Below are 16,115 nucleotides of genomic sequence, written 5' to 3'. Positions count from 1 at the left end.
CGGGTCGGCAACGACTGGCCAATCCGCAAACAGAGGAATGAACCGAGACAGCTGTCCACCAGGATGCAGGACACACCCCGGACATGAACATCACGGTTAGCTAAACCCCGAGAATCCAGCAAACGAGCCACTCTTAAGGGACCAACCCCAAAGGTCAAACACCTAAGAGAAACCCTGTGGTTCCGGCAAAGAACCGCCAGAGAACATTCCGAATGGAGCTGAATGGTAGAGCACCGAGTGACCCAAACTCTCTGAAGTGCAAACCAGACAGCCACGAACTCCCGAACCATGCTGTGAGCCCGACGAACGGACAGACCACACCATCCCCGGCCAACCTGGTGAGCTCTGGCCACAAAGCCCCAACTGAGGGATGACCCGTCCGTAAACACATCGAGCGAAGGCTCGGGGAGGTGCCAAGGCACAGAACCTCGAAAACCCCAAAGAGAAAGCTGGTGACACAGCACCAACACAATATCCCCGGAGGAAAGAACCCAACGATGAGAGAGAGGCGGAAGAGGAGTCTCCGAAGGAACCAAACAGACGCCGAAGCCAAACCCGACCTTGCGGGCAGACCAGCACGTCGAAGTTGAGACTCCTGCACAACCGCTCGAGCAACCGCTGAGCAACCCGGAACCCCCTCACGAACAGCCGAAGGCAGGACCACAGCCGCAGCAACACTACTGGAGGGAAAGACAAGGAGTGGCCCAAGAGCCCTAAACATGACCCAGCCACGTCCGAACCCAGGACGGAAACAGATGGAAGGGTCTCCAGATCACCAGGAAACCAAACCCGGCGATCTGGAAAGAACCACACCCCTGGCGAGCAGACAAGCGGACCGACTGGGAGCCCCCACCAGCCAGTCATAGAGGTAAGCCAGACTCCAAATCCCAAGAAGACTCAGACAGGGCACCAAGATCCGGTAAAGATGCCTAAATACACCCAGTGCCAATTACAAAATTGGGAAGGCAACAAAAGCGGTGTGGTGGGGCCTGTAGCCCCACAACCAACTGTGCCAGTCCCGAAAAACTGGAGAGGAACGTGCCAAGAACTGACCTGGAGGACCAGGGCCACCATCCAGGCACCCGGCCTCAAAAGAAGCAGGACAGGAGACAACAGTCCTCCGATGAGGGCATAGAATCCAGGGCGCAGACTGAAGAAGTCCAGAAGAACCCCAGATTCAACAGGCCCATGTCTGCATAGAGCAGACGGGAACCCCAGAAGGATGGGGCGGATCGACCACGTCCAACGCACCCACTAAGATGACATGACGAAGTGCAGGGGAAGAAGCCCACCCCATCAGACCTGAACCCCCCAAAGGGGGAGAAGCCGTCCACCGCTGCCACCAGAGGCCGGAAGACAATCAAAAGCGCCCACTAACTGCGGGACCATGCGAGAGCCAACAGAGCAAGCTGCTTCCCCAGCACCCCGTCAACAGAGAAGGGAACAGAGCCCCTTCCGAAAGAATAAGTATACATACACATATACACATATATACATACTGTATATATTATGTATATACACATACCTATACACATACACATACACACAAGGTATGTTACACACACGTGTGTATGTACATACACATGTGCACACACAGTGTACACATGTACATGTACATGTGTACACACACACATACACATGAAAAGAAATTTACAAGCCGCCGACCAGTGGGTAGAGAGCACCACGCCGGCCAGGCGAAGAAGGCACAAAACTGCATTAAAAGGCCCACCTCGACAACAAAACTCCAAAGTCCCAGCACGACCACAACACATGCCAAGACCCAAAAAGATCAGTCTGCAAGCCAGGAAGACCCCGGAGCCCCAGAAGGCAGAACCAGGTCACACATGAGGAAAGAAAGCCCCCTGAACCCACGAAGGGGGCCTAAGAGGAAAAAACCTCCGGAATGAAACCAAAGAACCGAAAGGAACCCGGAATCGAACCAGAGGGAGCCCAAACCACCACATTTGCCAGCGGAGATACACCACAGAAAGGCAAAGCACAGCCCCCAGACAGAACCCCCAGGGAAACGGTCAAAACAGACCGAAAACCGAGGGACAAGGTGTGGGGAGCAAGCATAACAGACAGGAACACTGAGCCCAAACCCAAGGGCCCAGACCCAAACCAGACAAAACGGAAAACCCGGTGTAAAATCAACACTCAAACGTTCCCAGAGGAACAGGAAACGGGTAGAAAACACCAGAAAAGCAAAGGAATGACTACAGGAGAATAAAACCCCTGAAAACGGTGAAAAATTCACCCAAGACGCTCGCTTGCACACCCAGATGCATGTAAGAAAACCGCAACGCCGCCCTGGTGGCCACGCCGGGAAACCGGCAGAAGAAAATGGCCACCAGAACAGAGGACTGTGATGGATGCAAAAGATACAAAAACACGCCAGCAAAAGTGGGAAGCAAGCAGACTGGATGGGCGAAAAACTCCGCCCAGAAGCAGAAAACCCAGGCAGGGGCAAACTACCCCAGAACTGCTAGCAGGCATCCCCCACAGCCTCGGAAACCCGCAACAGAGGCCCCGGGGCACAGCCGTCCTCCAAGCCTCCGCCCTTTAAGAAAAGGAAGAGTTCATAGGAAAGGCAGCAAGAAAGGGCCGCTGGTAAGACCCAGAAGCCTTGGCAGGAGGAACAGGCTCGAGCTTGTTCTCCAGAGTACTGGAGAATAAGCAGAGAAATATCTCGCAAGACTCCGGGTCAAGGTGTCAGTGACCCAACAGGCAGCATGACGGAGGTAAAAGTGGCGACTGTCACCGAGAGACAAGGGCACAGCAACCAACGAACCCGCCCGTACAAGACGGGTTGGAACCCGGAAGACACATTCAATGTGCACCGAGCCCCGACAGGGGTTTCCAGGGCCCGTAGGCTGACTGCTATGGGAAGCCTGGACAAGGTGTTGCTAACCGGTTAAGAAACCCAAAACTAACAAGGGGTAGAGGACAACACTGAAAACCCCTGCGACGTATACAATCACGGAGGCCTACCAGAGGGCTGCTAAACACTACTAGTGGAACTATAGCCACACTGGGCAGACCTCCACTAGGCAAATGAAAATAAAAACAAAAGAAAAACCCTGAAAAAGTACATCATCTCTAGAGGCAACAGGAACCGGTTGCCGCTTAGGTGGCAGGGCGCGCAACACCTTGACGCCCTAACCAGCATAATACCAGTCCCTTTCCAGGGCCAAACAAGGGCCCCAAGCCCCAGCTGGCCCCAAGGGCGAGGTAAATGCCGAGCAGCAAGACCCTCTACAGGAATGGTTCCCGAACGCCCCAGGGAAGATAACCCTGTCACGCAGGGGCAGTACTGACAGGGCGCTTTGGGAAGGAAGCCCCTAAGCACATGCAGCCCCGGCACTGATGAGGTACTCCTGGCCACCGCACAATACAACACATGGCAGTGAAGGTCACACAAGGCAAACACCGCCTAGGAAACTGAGGCCAGAGAAGCGTCTATCCCGGTTGACATTAGCTTACGAACTGATGCTAGGCAGCTGGCGCGGTAGGTCCAGGGCATTCCCCTCCCCCTCTCGGGACAGGGAGGGCTGCTCGGACGATTGGCGCGGCAGTAAAGTGTGAAGTTTGCTTGTTTGCTTGTTTCCTTGGGATTGTAGGGAGTTTCTACCTCTGTTCGGTTTTTTGTTTTAGTTTTTTACCATGTGGGGTTTGTTTTGTTATGCCTACCTTTCTGGGTGCCTAACCCCGGTCGATGGCAGATAAGGAAAACCCAAACCACAAGGGGGTTTTCCAGGGTCATTGCTCCCTGAAACCTCTCTGAAGGGGCCCAGGTTCTGGCGCTGGTCCCTGGTAGGTCTGAACTCCTTAGCTAATGTCCCGGTCTAATATAACATACATTAGCCCGATAAGCTCCAGGGAGCCGTAGGGGCTCCCCACAGAAAAGAGATGGGAGGTTACCTTGAGGTTACCTTGAGGTGCTTCTGGGGTTTAGTGTCCCCGCGGCCCGGTCGTCGACCAGGCCTCCTGGTTGCTGGACTGATGAACCAGGCTGTTAGACGCGGCTGCTCGCAGCCTGACGTATGAGTCACAGCCTGGTTGATCAGGTATCCAGAGGAGAGAGGTACCAAATCATATATACATAGAAAATACTGGAGGATCAGTTCCCAAATTTGCACAGAAAATAACAACATACTGGAGTGACAGACATGGAAGGAAATACAGAATAGAGCCAGTGAAGAGTAGAAATGCCATAGGCACAATCAGAGAACAGTGTATGAACATCAGAGGCCCACAGTTGTTCAATATTCTCCCAGCAAGTACTGTATAAGAAATGTTGCCAGAACAAAAGTAGAAATCTTCAAGAAAAAAACCAGCGTTGAATGTAATGAAACGCCATTTTCTGGGTCAGACCCGGAGGCTCCCCGGAGCTTTACCGGCTGATATGCTAATGTCAGACTTTGGCATCAGTCATGTGTATGGAGTTCTAGGGCCTACCGGGGACCACGGCCAGAACCTGGCCCCCTAAGAGAGGCAAGGGGAGCAATGGCCTATAGAAACCCCCGTGTGGTTGGAAGCATTCTGTCTGCCATCGACCGGGTCAAGCATCCAGAAAGGTAAGCATTCCAAAACAAACCCCTATTCTGGTGAAAATTGCTACCTAAAGCCGAACTAGTGGATAGAACTCTTCAACAGAAAACAAGGAAATTAGTATGACGTCATACGTCACCGCGCCGCTGTCTGCGCAGCTCCCCCCTCCCTGGGAGGGGGAAGGGGGAGCCCCAGACCTCCCACGCCGGCTATCCACCCATCAGTTCTGAGACTGGATGTCAAAACACGCGAAAAAAAACGCCGACCGGAGGGAGGGAGGGTTGCCGGGGAGCCTCCGGGTCTCACCCAGAAAATGGCGTTTCATTACATTCAACGCTGGTTTTCTGGTGGGAGCCCCGTCGGCTCCCCGGAGCTAACTACCCACAGAGGAACGTCAAAGGGACAGAACCGGGAGGCGGACACCACTCACCCCCCAAGGAGGCGAGACAACCGGCAGCAAATGCCAACCCAAGGCGCCACAGCCCCGAAAAGTCCCGGGAACAACACGAGAACAACGAGCAGCAAGGCCCTTGCACGAAAACCAAAAATCCATGCCCAAAAGACCGCAAGGCCACGTCACCCAGACGGCAGCGAGAGCAGCGAAGCCACGAACGCCACAGGCATGAGGGAAGAACACAGGCAGCTTAGCCGCAAGAACACGGCTGACCACCCTGGACACAATCACCCGCGAACCGGGAAGAACAGAACCGGATCAACGCAAAACGCGCTCCGGACCCAAACGCCGTGGCACGCAAATAACACCGGAGGGCCGCCACTGAACACAAAAACGACACACCCCTGGCCCGACCAACGAAGCACCAACAAACCCTGGACCCCTCCAGAACGCAGCAGCCCCACCCCGCGCCAGAAAAGATGGAGACTGCTGCCACCGAACAACCAAAACGCTAAAACCGAAGGAGCAAGAAAACTCAGTGACTCGACCCCCAGAGGCAAAGGCCAAAAGGAAAGAGCCGACAGAGCACGCTGACCAGAGACCAGGATGGTGCAAGCGGCGGTCGAACAGGCCGGAGGTGAAACGATGCACAAGACAGCTGACTAACGGTGCAGAAGCAACACCAAGACCGAAAGCAAGCTGAAGCAGCTCCGCCCGCGCTGCATGAAAAGAGGCGACAGTATGTAACAAGACGACGGCCCCCAACCCCCACCAGAAAACCAAGCCGAGAGTAAACCAAGCTAACAAGAGTAACCACCTAAGAAGGGACAGGAAAAGGAAAGACCGCCAAAATACCCCATACTGCCGCCAAGAGAAGCACACAGGTGGGACACCTACCACGAAGCCACCCGACCACCAACCGGAGGCGAGACCGCGAGGCAGAACATAAGCAGCCCCTCCGAGCCCAGGAAAAGGCGGAACCGCGGGAAGATCTCGGGCGCGACCACCGAAACCCAGGCGGCACAAGGAGATGGAACGTCTGCCGAACAGAAAAACTCCCCAAAGCATGCAAGCCCACCAGGAGTTCAGAAACGACGGGTCGACGCGAGACATCGCAAGACCCCCCAAAAAAAAAACAACCGGCAGGGCAAGCTAGAAAACCAAAGAAGGCGGAAGGGTGGCCGCCAGAACAGTACCCGAACCAAGGGGTACGAACAACTGCAATAGACCGAGACAAAGAAGCACATCACAGGACACAGGCTGACAAACGCCTAAGAACACACGCAGAACACTCCTGCTGCAGAGGAAGCAGGAAGAAAGAGCAGACGCACAAAAACCCCAGGATAACAACCAGGGGTGGACAATCAGGCAGGGACAGAAAAACCCCAACGCAAACCCCAGGCACAAAATGGCAGCAAAGTGCCACTCCACAACCGGACACAGGAACAAGGACACGCCACCGTGAAACACGGTACCAATGCACACGTGCAGCAGCAGCAACAGGCACCACAGCAACATGCAACATGTAAATAGCAACTCCCTTCTGCAAAGGCAGAGAACGGAGCAGGCAGACCCCAGACAGAGTCAACGGAGACACGACAAAACCCCGCAGGCCCAGAAACCTGCACCAGGCGACCGACGGCGGAGAAACCCCGCTCGATACCTGCTGGATGAGGTACTGGGAGCTCTGTTACACCTCAAGCCCGGCCCAAGGCCAGGCTAGACCGGCCACAGGGTGGCCCACCAGGCAGCTGCTAGGAGTAGTCCACCGGCCCACATACCCCCACAACCAGGACGGGCCGGAACTGCCATACGAAAACAGGCTAGTGCGCCCTGGAAGTCCACGGACGAACCAGCAAGAAGGCTTATGCTCGCAAGGAGGTCGTGTAACAAACACAGACCTCTGATGGTAATACAGTGTTCCCCAATTGTGCCAATTGCACCACTGCACTCCACTGGTACTATCCCGCAAGTTCTACCAGATAGGCAGGACCCAAGAGCCAGAGCTCAAATCCTGCAAGCACAGCCAGGAGCCTTACCAGGTGAGTACAGAACCAACCCTTCAACCCCCACACCTCACAACATTAAAAAAGGAGGGTCCCCTGAATGACTCCAGCATGGGTTGGACATGCACATGAGGGGGACAGGAAGGGTTGAAAAAGGGACAGTCACTGGTGTGCGAACGGTCTCAGTCGTACAAAAATATACCTAAATAAAGACAGGTATATAAACAACTCCGCATCCAGCGCCCGGCCAAAAGACGCCAGACCACAGAAAATCACCTGGCGAACGGTGGCACGAACTTGACAACTCAACCATGCCCAGAAAAACCTGGGAACACTGCCAGGTGAAGACGCCAGAGCCGGACCCTGCCGGACCCGCAGGAGAGCAGGGAGAGGCGAAGGAGGCGGTCCACACCCATGACAGTGAAAACCGCGGTGTCCTCCCCCACAACTGGGAACCAGGACACCCCCGGCGCGAAGGGGCACATAACGCAGCCAGGGAGAAGAACGAGAGGCAAAGCACTGTAGCAAAAAGGGCGCAAAACACCAGCACTGAAACACCGCCCAGACCAAAACAAACTCCACGGCGCATGCGCATAACACGCTGGCCGAACCGCACACCCTCTCTGCGGGAAGGCGCCAGCCAGGACTACTGCACGAGAAAAGTAGCCAAAAGAGGAAGCAGGAACAATAAAACCGGCCAAAGAAGCAGAGCCCAAAAAGGAACTCAACCGGGCGACAAGTAGCGCAACCGGGCTACAAGGAGCCCAACCGGGCTACAAGGAGCCCAACCGGGCGACAAGCAGCCCAACCGGGCGACAAGCAGCCCAACCGGGCGACAAGCAGCCCAACCGGGCGACAAGCAGCCCAACCGGGCGACAAGCAGCCCAACCGGGCGACAAGCAGCCCAACCGGGCGACAAGCAGCCCAACAGGGCGACAAGCAGCCCAACAGGGCGACAAGCAGCCCAACAGGGCGACAAGCAGCCCAACAGGGCGACAAGCAGCCCAACAGGGCGACAAGCAGCCCAACAGGGCGACAAGCAGCCCAACAGGGCGACAAGCAGCCCAACAGGGCGACAAGCAGCCCAACAGGGCGACAAGCAGCCCAACAGGGCGACAAGTAGCCCAACAGGGCGACAAGTAGCCCAACAGGGCGACAAGGACGAGGAGCCGAAACAGACGTTCCAATAATGCGGGAAGTAGCGAGAAACCTTCCCGTACCCTCGAGAATACAGAAGCCAACACTAGTCCCGAAGGCACACGAAGGCGCAGGCGCACCCGAGATCAGAAGTCACGCAGAACCCCATCGAACGTTGAAACATGACGAAAACACCGTTCCAAAAAGGGGTGGGAGGAAACATCCACCCACAGGACGGAACCAACCGACTCAAAGGCCAAGGAACCGAGCCCGGGGAGGGGCCGACGCCCAACAGCACGTACGGCGAGTGGGGAGGAAAGACCCCACCCCGCGTAACCACAAGCCCCGCCTAGAGGGGGATAAAAATCCCCACGGGGTCCAACGGGGCCAAGGCCCCCCAAGTCAGCCCCTCCCCAGCCCCGGGAACCTACACGACAGGCCCCCGGGGCCGAGCCGTTCCCCAAAAGCCCTGGCCGTACCAGAAAACTGGGGCAGCTGTGAAAACACTAAGGAAGGGAGCCCACTGGCAGACTCATACAACACGGCTGGAGGAACAGGCTCAAATGCCTCCGTCACTACCCCGGAAGGGGAATTCCCCGAGACTGCCCGAGTCTCAACACCATCAAAAACCCCGCCCCGAACCTACAGACGGTAAGGAACCGGATGCAGGCAGGAAGGGTGATCCAGGGGAAAGACAAGGGGGCGTGAATGGAACCGAAGCAACCAACACCCCCCAAGTCCCAAAACGAACTACAACGGGGCAGCCCCGGGGCTCCCAGGGAGGAAACCACGAGAACGTTGCCACCACCAAGGCTCAAGTGCAACGCCCCTGCTGCCCGCACCCGCTTTGTCAGCACAACTGGGTAACCGAGCCCCAATGAGCAACCAAACTCGCAGGACTCCGGGTCGAAGGTGTCACCGACCCCACAGGCAGCAGACGGAGGCAAAACAGAGAGTCACCCAGAGACAAAGGGTGAGAGCAACCCTCAAACTCGCTGGAAGCGAGGGGGGGTCTCTGGGGTCACATCCATCGGACCCGCGCGCCCCCAGGGGTTTCCCAGGGTCCCGAGCGTTTACTATAAGAGGACTCGCGCTCAGGTAATCCCAGGCACAGTACTGTTAACCGGCACCCAAAGCTACCAAACAACTTTCTAAGAGCTGAACCCCCGGGACGTGTACACTCACGGGGACCTAGCAGGGGGTACCACCAGAAAATATTCAGAACACAAGAGACACAAGGGGCAAGAACGAAGGCAGACCCCCCCCCCCCACCAGGTAGATAAACAAAAAGAAAAAGAAAACCCCGCAAGAGGACAGCATACCCAAGCGGAACAGAGCCGGCCGCTATGATTGGTAAAGACAAGCTGCACAGTACCCTGCGCCCCACCAGTGCAAAAACTGCCCCTTACTCTAAGGCGAACAAGGGAGACAGAACACCCGAGCACACAAAGAGCGGCCGAAAACCAAGCAGTAAACGGCCAAGCAGGGGCAGGACCCAAGGAACTTGTGGAAGGTGGCCCCAAGCCCCAAGGGCAGTACTTACAGAGCACCTAGGGAAAGGAACCCTAGACGCATGCAGCCCGAGTACTGAAGAATCACTCCCGGCTCACGCACCACCTAGAAAACAGACACCACACTCTAGGTACAGTGCTGAAACAACCACTGGAGCCGGAGCACATAACCGTTGCCTATAGCATCAGCCGAAGAACTGATGGGTGGATAGCCGGCGTGGGAGGTCTGGGGCTCCCCCTTCCCCCTCCTGGGGAGGGGGGGAGCTGCGCAGACAGCGGCGCGGTGACGTATGACGTCATACTAGTTTCCTTGTTTTCTGTTGAAGAGTTCTATCCACTAGTTCGGCTTTAGGTAGCAATTTTCACCAGAATAGGGGTTTGTTTTGGAATGCTTACCTTTCTGGATGCTTGACCCGGTCGATGGCAGACATAGAATGCTTCCAACCACACGGGGGTTTCTATAGGTCATTGCTCCCCTTGCCTCTCTGAGGGGGCCAGGTTCTGGCCGTGGTCCCCGGTAGGCCCTAGAACTCCATACACATGACTGATGCCAAAGTCTGACATTAGCATATCAGCCGGTAAAGCTCCGGGGAGCCGACGGGGCTCCCCCCAGAAATGGGACAGTTTTCTGCAAGAAGTGACAAAACAACAAGGCTGTAGTGGATACGTGGGCCCTGCATGCCACTCCAAGCCTAGTCCAACCTGTTGGACCAAGCTCTCACAAGTCAAGCCTGGCCCTGGCCCGGACTTGAGGAGTACAACTCTCAGAACCTCAACCAGGTACGATCCACATACACGGAACTCTACACTGCATGAGACTATGTTTAACCCTCGCAGGCCTCTGCAATACACATCCCAAGCCATATTACAGTTCTCACTGCCTCCTCTGTCTGTTTATATTTGCTATTACAACTTCTGAGAGCCGTGTGAGGTCCTGTAGTATCATTTGATCCTGATTCACAATCTTGAGCAAATTACTAAGTCCACAACATTTCTGACAATGTTATCATCTCCTAAGCTCCTGACCTGACCTCCTAGACGTTTGCTGTTAACACCCATAGGAGGCGCGATTTCTCATTGTCTCCCGATAGATTGGGTGTCGCCACATCTAGACCTGTTCTACCTTTATACTGTTTATTTGCTTCACATCCCTGTAAACACATGCCCGTGAAGAAAATACTAAAAAGTTAGGAACAATACAAAAGTAAATGGCTCCCATAGGATAGTGTCCATAGACTGGCCTCTACTTATCTTGGAAAGAAGTGGGAATTGCCACTGCTGGCAACTCTAGGAATTCTGTATCAACAAATAGGACTGAGAAAAGATGGCATAAGAGGTGTGAGTCCCTTAGTCCTGTCACCTGCTGGCATCCATCTACATTAGGGGTTGAGCTGGGAGCCATCTCAGCGAGATAGCTTCAGGGAGCTACGAATAACTCCAGAAAATTCTCACACACACAGACACTGTAAAAGCAAATAGAAACAAGTTTGCAAACTTACCTGACAGTTGGCATAAAAATGTTTGTTATTGAAGACACTGCCAATGGAACCATAGTCATGAGCAGCTTTCTGGCCCACTTTGTGTAAGTAACGAGAACCTAAAAAAATGGAGATTATTTAGTCATAATGCTGCTACATATTTAATTATGTAAATAGTGTATTGTACTTGTTTTCATGTCCAGGAAAAGTCCTTGACAGAGTTCAAAAACCCAGTGTTAAATGCAATGAAACACCAATTTTTGGAGGAGCCCTGATGGCTCCCTGTAGCTATCTTTCTGAGATCGCTTCACACTAAAAGGACACATCAGCTGTGGCTGGTTCTGTAGGCCTAAAGGAAACCAGAGTCAGAACCTGGCCTCCTCCCTCACAGAGGCACAGAGAGCAAGCGACAATCTGTCTTCTCACTAGAGGAAGCCACCAGAAAGTCACTGCAGCTTTACAGACAACTGGAGGTTTTAAAGAAAACGATGCTTTGAAAACCTCCAAAGAACTATCACAACCAATTCACATACAGATCGTATCTTGTAACTATATAATCATTACCTAGCCTCAAAACCTGACATTTGTCAGCACTAAATTGCATCTGCTAATCTTTTGACCATTTCAAAGCGCTGTCCACTCAGCTGTCAAGGACCCCTACTCTAATATATCATTACACATAGAAATCACAATAGCGTGATGCATCAAATGAACAAATCCACAAGGGCCATGACGAGGGTTCGAACCTACGTCCGAGAGGATCCCAGACATGCCTAATCGACTGAGCTACGATACGGTATAAGAATTGCAACTGGGAAATCAACTTGACTTACCACTGATCCTGCAGTCTCTCCAAGACACAAACCAGGTTTTTACACAATTCCTAAATGCAACCGAGCTCTGTCAATAAGCTGTTCTACTCTTCGCCCTTACTTCATTACACACAGAAATCACAATAGTAGGTTCTTGTAGGTAGGTGACTGTATTGGTAGGTTCAACCTCTTGGATTAGAGAGAATAGAACCTCTAGGACGTATGTTCAAAACCTCGTCACAGCCCTTGTGGATTTGTTCATTTGATACATCACACTATCGTGATTGCTATGTGTAATGAAGTAAGGGCAAAGAGGTAAAACAACTTATTGACAGAACTCGGGTGCATGGGGGGAATTGTGTAAGAACCTGGTTTATCTCTCGGAAAAACTGCAGGATTCGTGGTAGGTCAAGTTGATTTCCCGGTGACAATACTTATACCATGTTGTAGCTCAGTCAATTATGGCACATCTGGGACCCTCTCGGACGTAGTTTCGAACCCTTGTCACGGCCCTTGTGGATTTGTTTTAATATATCACATATTAGCCCGATAGCTCCAGGGAGCCGAAGGGGCTTCCCACAGAAAAAACTAAAAAACCAGCGTTGAATGTAATGAAACGCCATTTTCTGGGTGAGTCCCGGAGGCTCCCCGGAGCAATCCCAGGCTGATATGCTAATGTCAGACTTTGGCATCAGTCATGTGTATGGAGTTCTTAGGCCTACCGGGGACCACGGCCAGAACCGGGCTCCCTCAGAGAGGCAAGGGGAGCAATGGCCTATAGAAGCCCCCGTGTGGTTGGAAGCATTCTATGTCTGCCATCGACCAGAACAGGCACCCAGAAAGGTAAGCGCCTCAAAACAAACCCCTATTCTGGTTAAAATTGCTACCAAAAATCGAACTAGTGGATAGAACTCCCCAACCGAAAACAAGCAAACTAGTGTGACGTCACACACTGCCGCGCCGCTGTCTGCGCAGCTCCCCCCTCCCCGGGAGGGGGAAGGGGAAGCCCCAGACCCCTCGCGCCGGCTACCCACACCTCAGTTCTTGAGGTTGGATGTCAAAAATGCGAAAAACCGCCGACCGGAGGGAAGGAGGGATGCCGGGGAGCCTCCGGGACTCACCCAGAAAATGGCGTTTCATTACATTCAACGCTGGTTTTCTGGGGGGAGCCCCGTCGGCTCCCCGGAGCTAACTACCCACAGACAGAAAAAAGAGGGACTTACCCGGGAGGTGGTCGTCGCTCACTCCTCAACTCGAAGCCGAGACAACTGGCTGCAACCGCCGACCCAAAGCAACACACGCCCGACGAGGCCCAGGGACATTCACAAGGTAACGAGCAGCCAGGACCCTGTTCGACCGCCAAAATCCCCGCGCCCGAATATCAGACCAAGACATATTCCCAAAGACGGCAGCAAGAGCCGCGAACTTACGAACGTCATGGGCACGGGAATAGACCGCAGGCTGGCTGGACTTAATAACCAAGCGGACGACCTGAGAGACCCGAACCCGTGAACAGGGAAGAGGGGAAACCGGATCAACCCACAGCGCGTCCCCGGACATAGAAGCTGTGGTGCGCAAATAACGGCGAAGCGCCGCAACCGGACACAAAACATGATGCACCCCCGACCTGACCAACCAAGCATCAACCACCCATCGACCCCTCCGGAACGCAGCAGTCTCATTCTTCGCCAGAAAAGAAGGAGACGGCTGCAAACGAACAAAACAATCACCACGACCAAAAGAGCAGAAACCCCTGCGCCGGAGGAGAGCATGAAGCTCCCCTACCCGACCCCCAGAGGCCAAAGCCAACAAGAAAAGTGCCTTGGAAAAACAATCCTGGACCGAAGGGGCCACAACGAAACGAGGAGATGAAAGGAAAGCGAGCACTCTGTCCAAAGACCAGGACGGCTCAGGCGACGCATGAGTAGGCCGGAGGTGAAACAATGCACGAAACAGCTTGCGAAACGGCGCAGACGTAACATCGATACCGAAAGCAAGCTGAAGCGACTCCGCCAGCGCCGCACGATACGAAGCGACAGTGTTAGGCATAAGATGACGGTCCTGAAACAACCACGAGAGGAAGGACAAGACCACCCGAACAGACAAGGAACTAACACGACGAAGACGCAAAAAGAAACGGAAGGACCGCCAGGAAACTTCATACTGCCGCCGAGAAAAAGCCCTCAGGTGGGACACCAACAAGGAGGCCACCTGATCACCATAGAGATGATGATAGACTCGAGTCAAAAAAACCATACGCGAAGACTCGAGGAGAAGATCGAACCAGCCACGTGACGTACCGGCCCGATCTGCTGAAAGAGGCGGAGCCGCGGGAAAACCCTCGGGTTCGGACACCGAGCAACCAGCGCCTGAAACCAAGGCTGGGCCGGCCACTAAGGGGCCAGAAGGACAACTCTCCCCTGGTAAGTCTCTAAGCGAGCCAGGACCTAGAGCAACAGTCGAACCGGGGGAAAAAGGTACAGGAACCCCCACCTCGACCAGTCTAGCCGAAAGGCATCAACCCCGACGGCCTCGCGATCGGGGAAGGGCGCCGCATAAACGGGAAGACGCCGCGACCACGCAGACGCGAAGAGGTCCACTTCGGGGCGCCCGAACGTCTGGCAAAGCCAACGGAAGGACTCGTCGTCGACCGTCCACTCCGTGGAGAGGGGAACAAAGCGAGACAGGGCGTCGGCCAAGACGTTGGACACGCCCCGTACGTGAACCGCCAGGAGAGCCAAACCCCGAGAACTCAGCAGACGAGTCACCCGAAGCGACCAACCCCAAAGAGACAAGGACCGCATCGAACCCCCGCGGTTCAGGCAATGAACCACCGGAGAGCAGTCCGAATGGAGCCGAATCGTCGATCCGCGGGCCACCCAAATCCTCCCCAGAGCAAACCACACTGCCGCGAACTCCCGCACCGTGCTGTGAGCTCGACGGAAGGACGGATCCCAACGCCCCTGGCCGGCCTGGTGAGCACTGGTCACAAAACCCCAGCCGAGAGACGACGCATCCGTGTACACATCGAGCGAGGGCTCGGGTAGGCGCCAAGGCACTGAACCCCGAAAAACCCGAAGAGGAAGCCGGTGACGCAGCAACCGACGCAAGGCCCCCGGGGTTCGAACTCTGCGATCGCGAGAGAGGCGGAAGGGGGAACCCCGAAGGAACCAGAACAGCCATCGAAGCCAAACCCGACCCGGCGGGTAGACCACCATCGCGAAGTTCAGGCTCCCGCACAGCCCCTCGAGCAACCGCCGGGTGACCCGAGGGCCCTCCAGAAACAGACGAAGGCGGGACCGCAGTCGCAGGAGAGACTCCGGAGGGAGAGACAAGGAGGCGGTTCGAGAGTCCCAAACGAGACCCAGCCAAGTCCGAACCTGAGAGGGAACCAGATGGGACTTCCTCCAGTTCACCAAGAACCCGAACTCGGCGAGCTGGTAAAGAACCAAATCCCTGGCTAGCAAGCAAGCTGACTGGCTGGGAGCCCAAACCAGCCAGTCGTCGAGGTAGGCCAACACCCGAACACCTAGGAGACGCAAACGAGCCACCACAACCCGTGTAAGGCGCGTGAACACGCGAGGTGCCAGGTTCAACCCGAACGGGAGACAACGAAAGCGGTAACTCAGACGCCCCACAACAAAACCGAGCCAGTCCCTGAACCGCGGATGAATCGGGACATGCCAATAAGCGTCCCGGAGGTCCTGGGACACCATCCAAGCTCCCGGCTCCCAGAGGAGCCGAACCTGAGACAGCGTAGTCATCCGAAAGGAGGGGCAATGAACCCAGGAGTTCAGACGGGACAAGTCCAGAATGAACCGCAGGTCCGCGCAGTCCCGTTTCGGAACCGGAAACAGACGGGAAACCCATCTGAGGGACGACGTCGTTTCGACGACCCCCAAGCGTACCCACTCCAAGACGACTCGACAGAGTGCAGGGGAAGAAACTTGCCCTGCCAGCCCCGACCCCCCAAAGGGAGGAGGGGACACCCAACGCCACCGCAGGCCGCGAGACACGACCCGAAAGGCTCATGAATCGTGGGACCAGGCGCGGGCGAACAGTGCAAGCCGCCCCCCCATCGCCCCGTCAAGGGGGCAAACCGCGAAAGGGCCGGCGACCCTTACGAGACCCAGAACCCCGCACAGCGCGAACACCGCGCCGACTAGACGAGGGAGGGTCCGCAGGAGCCAACCCCGAACCTGACACCAGAGGCCTACCACAACGAG

General features: G+C 55.1%; 1 protein-coding gene across 3 annotated transcripts in view; it reads right to left on the bottom strand.

Moving 5' to 3' along the window:
- The window catches only part of LOC123746140 (centrosomal protein of 76 kDa), a 245,210-nt gene that overhangs the window by 68,601 nt on the left and 160,494 nt on the right, over window positions 1–16,115 (bottom strand). For all 3 annotated transcript variants that reach the window (XR_006771466.2, XM_069314067.1, XM_069314066.1), the window contains one exon: window positions 11,099–11,196. Coding sequence is in view for 2 of the 3 variants with exons in the window: in XM_069314067.1 (XP_069170168.1) it covers window positions 11,099–11,196 (98 nt within the window). In the remaining variant the exon portion in view is untranslated. The remainder of the gene's footprint in view (window positions 1–11,098; window positions 11,197–16,115) is intronic.

This window comes from Procambarus clarkii, chromosome 78 (assembly GCF_040958095.1).
Source record: "Procambarus clarkii isolate CNS0578487 chromosome 78, FALCON_Pclarkii_2.0, whole genome shotgun sequence".
In the NCBI taxonomy this organism is placed as follows: Eukaryota; Metazoa; Arthropoda; class Malacostraca; order Decapoda; family Cambaridae; genus Procambarus; species Procambarus clarkii.
Note: the sequence above shows the minus strand (reverse complement) of the source record. Positions and strands in the feature narration are given on the sequence as shown.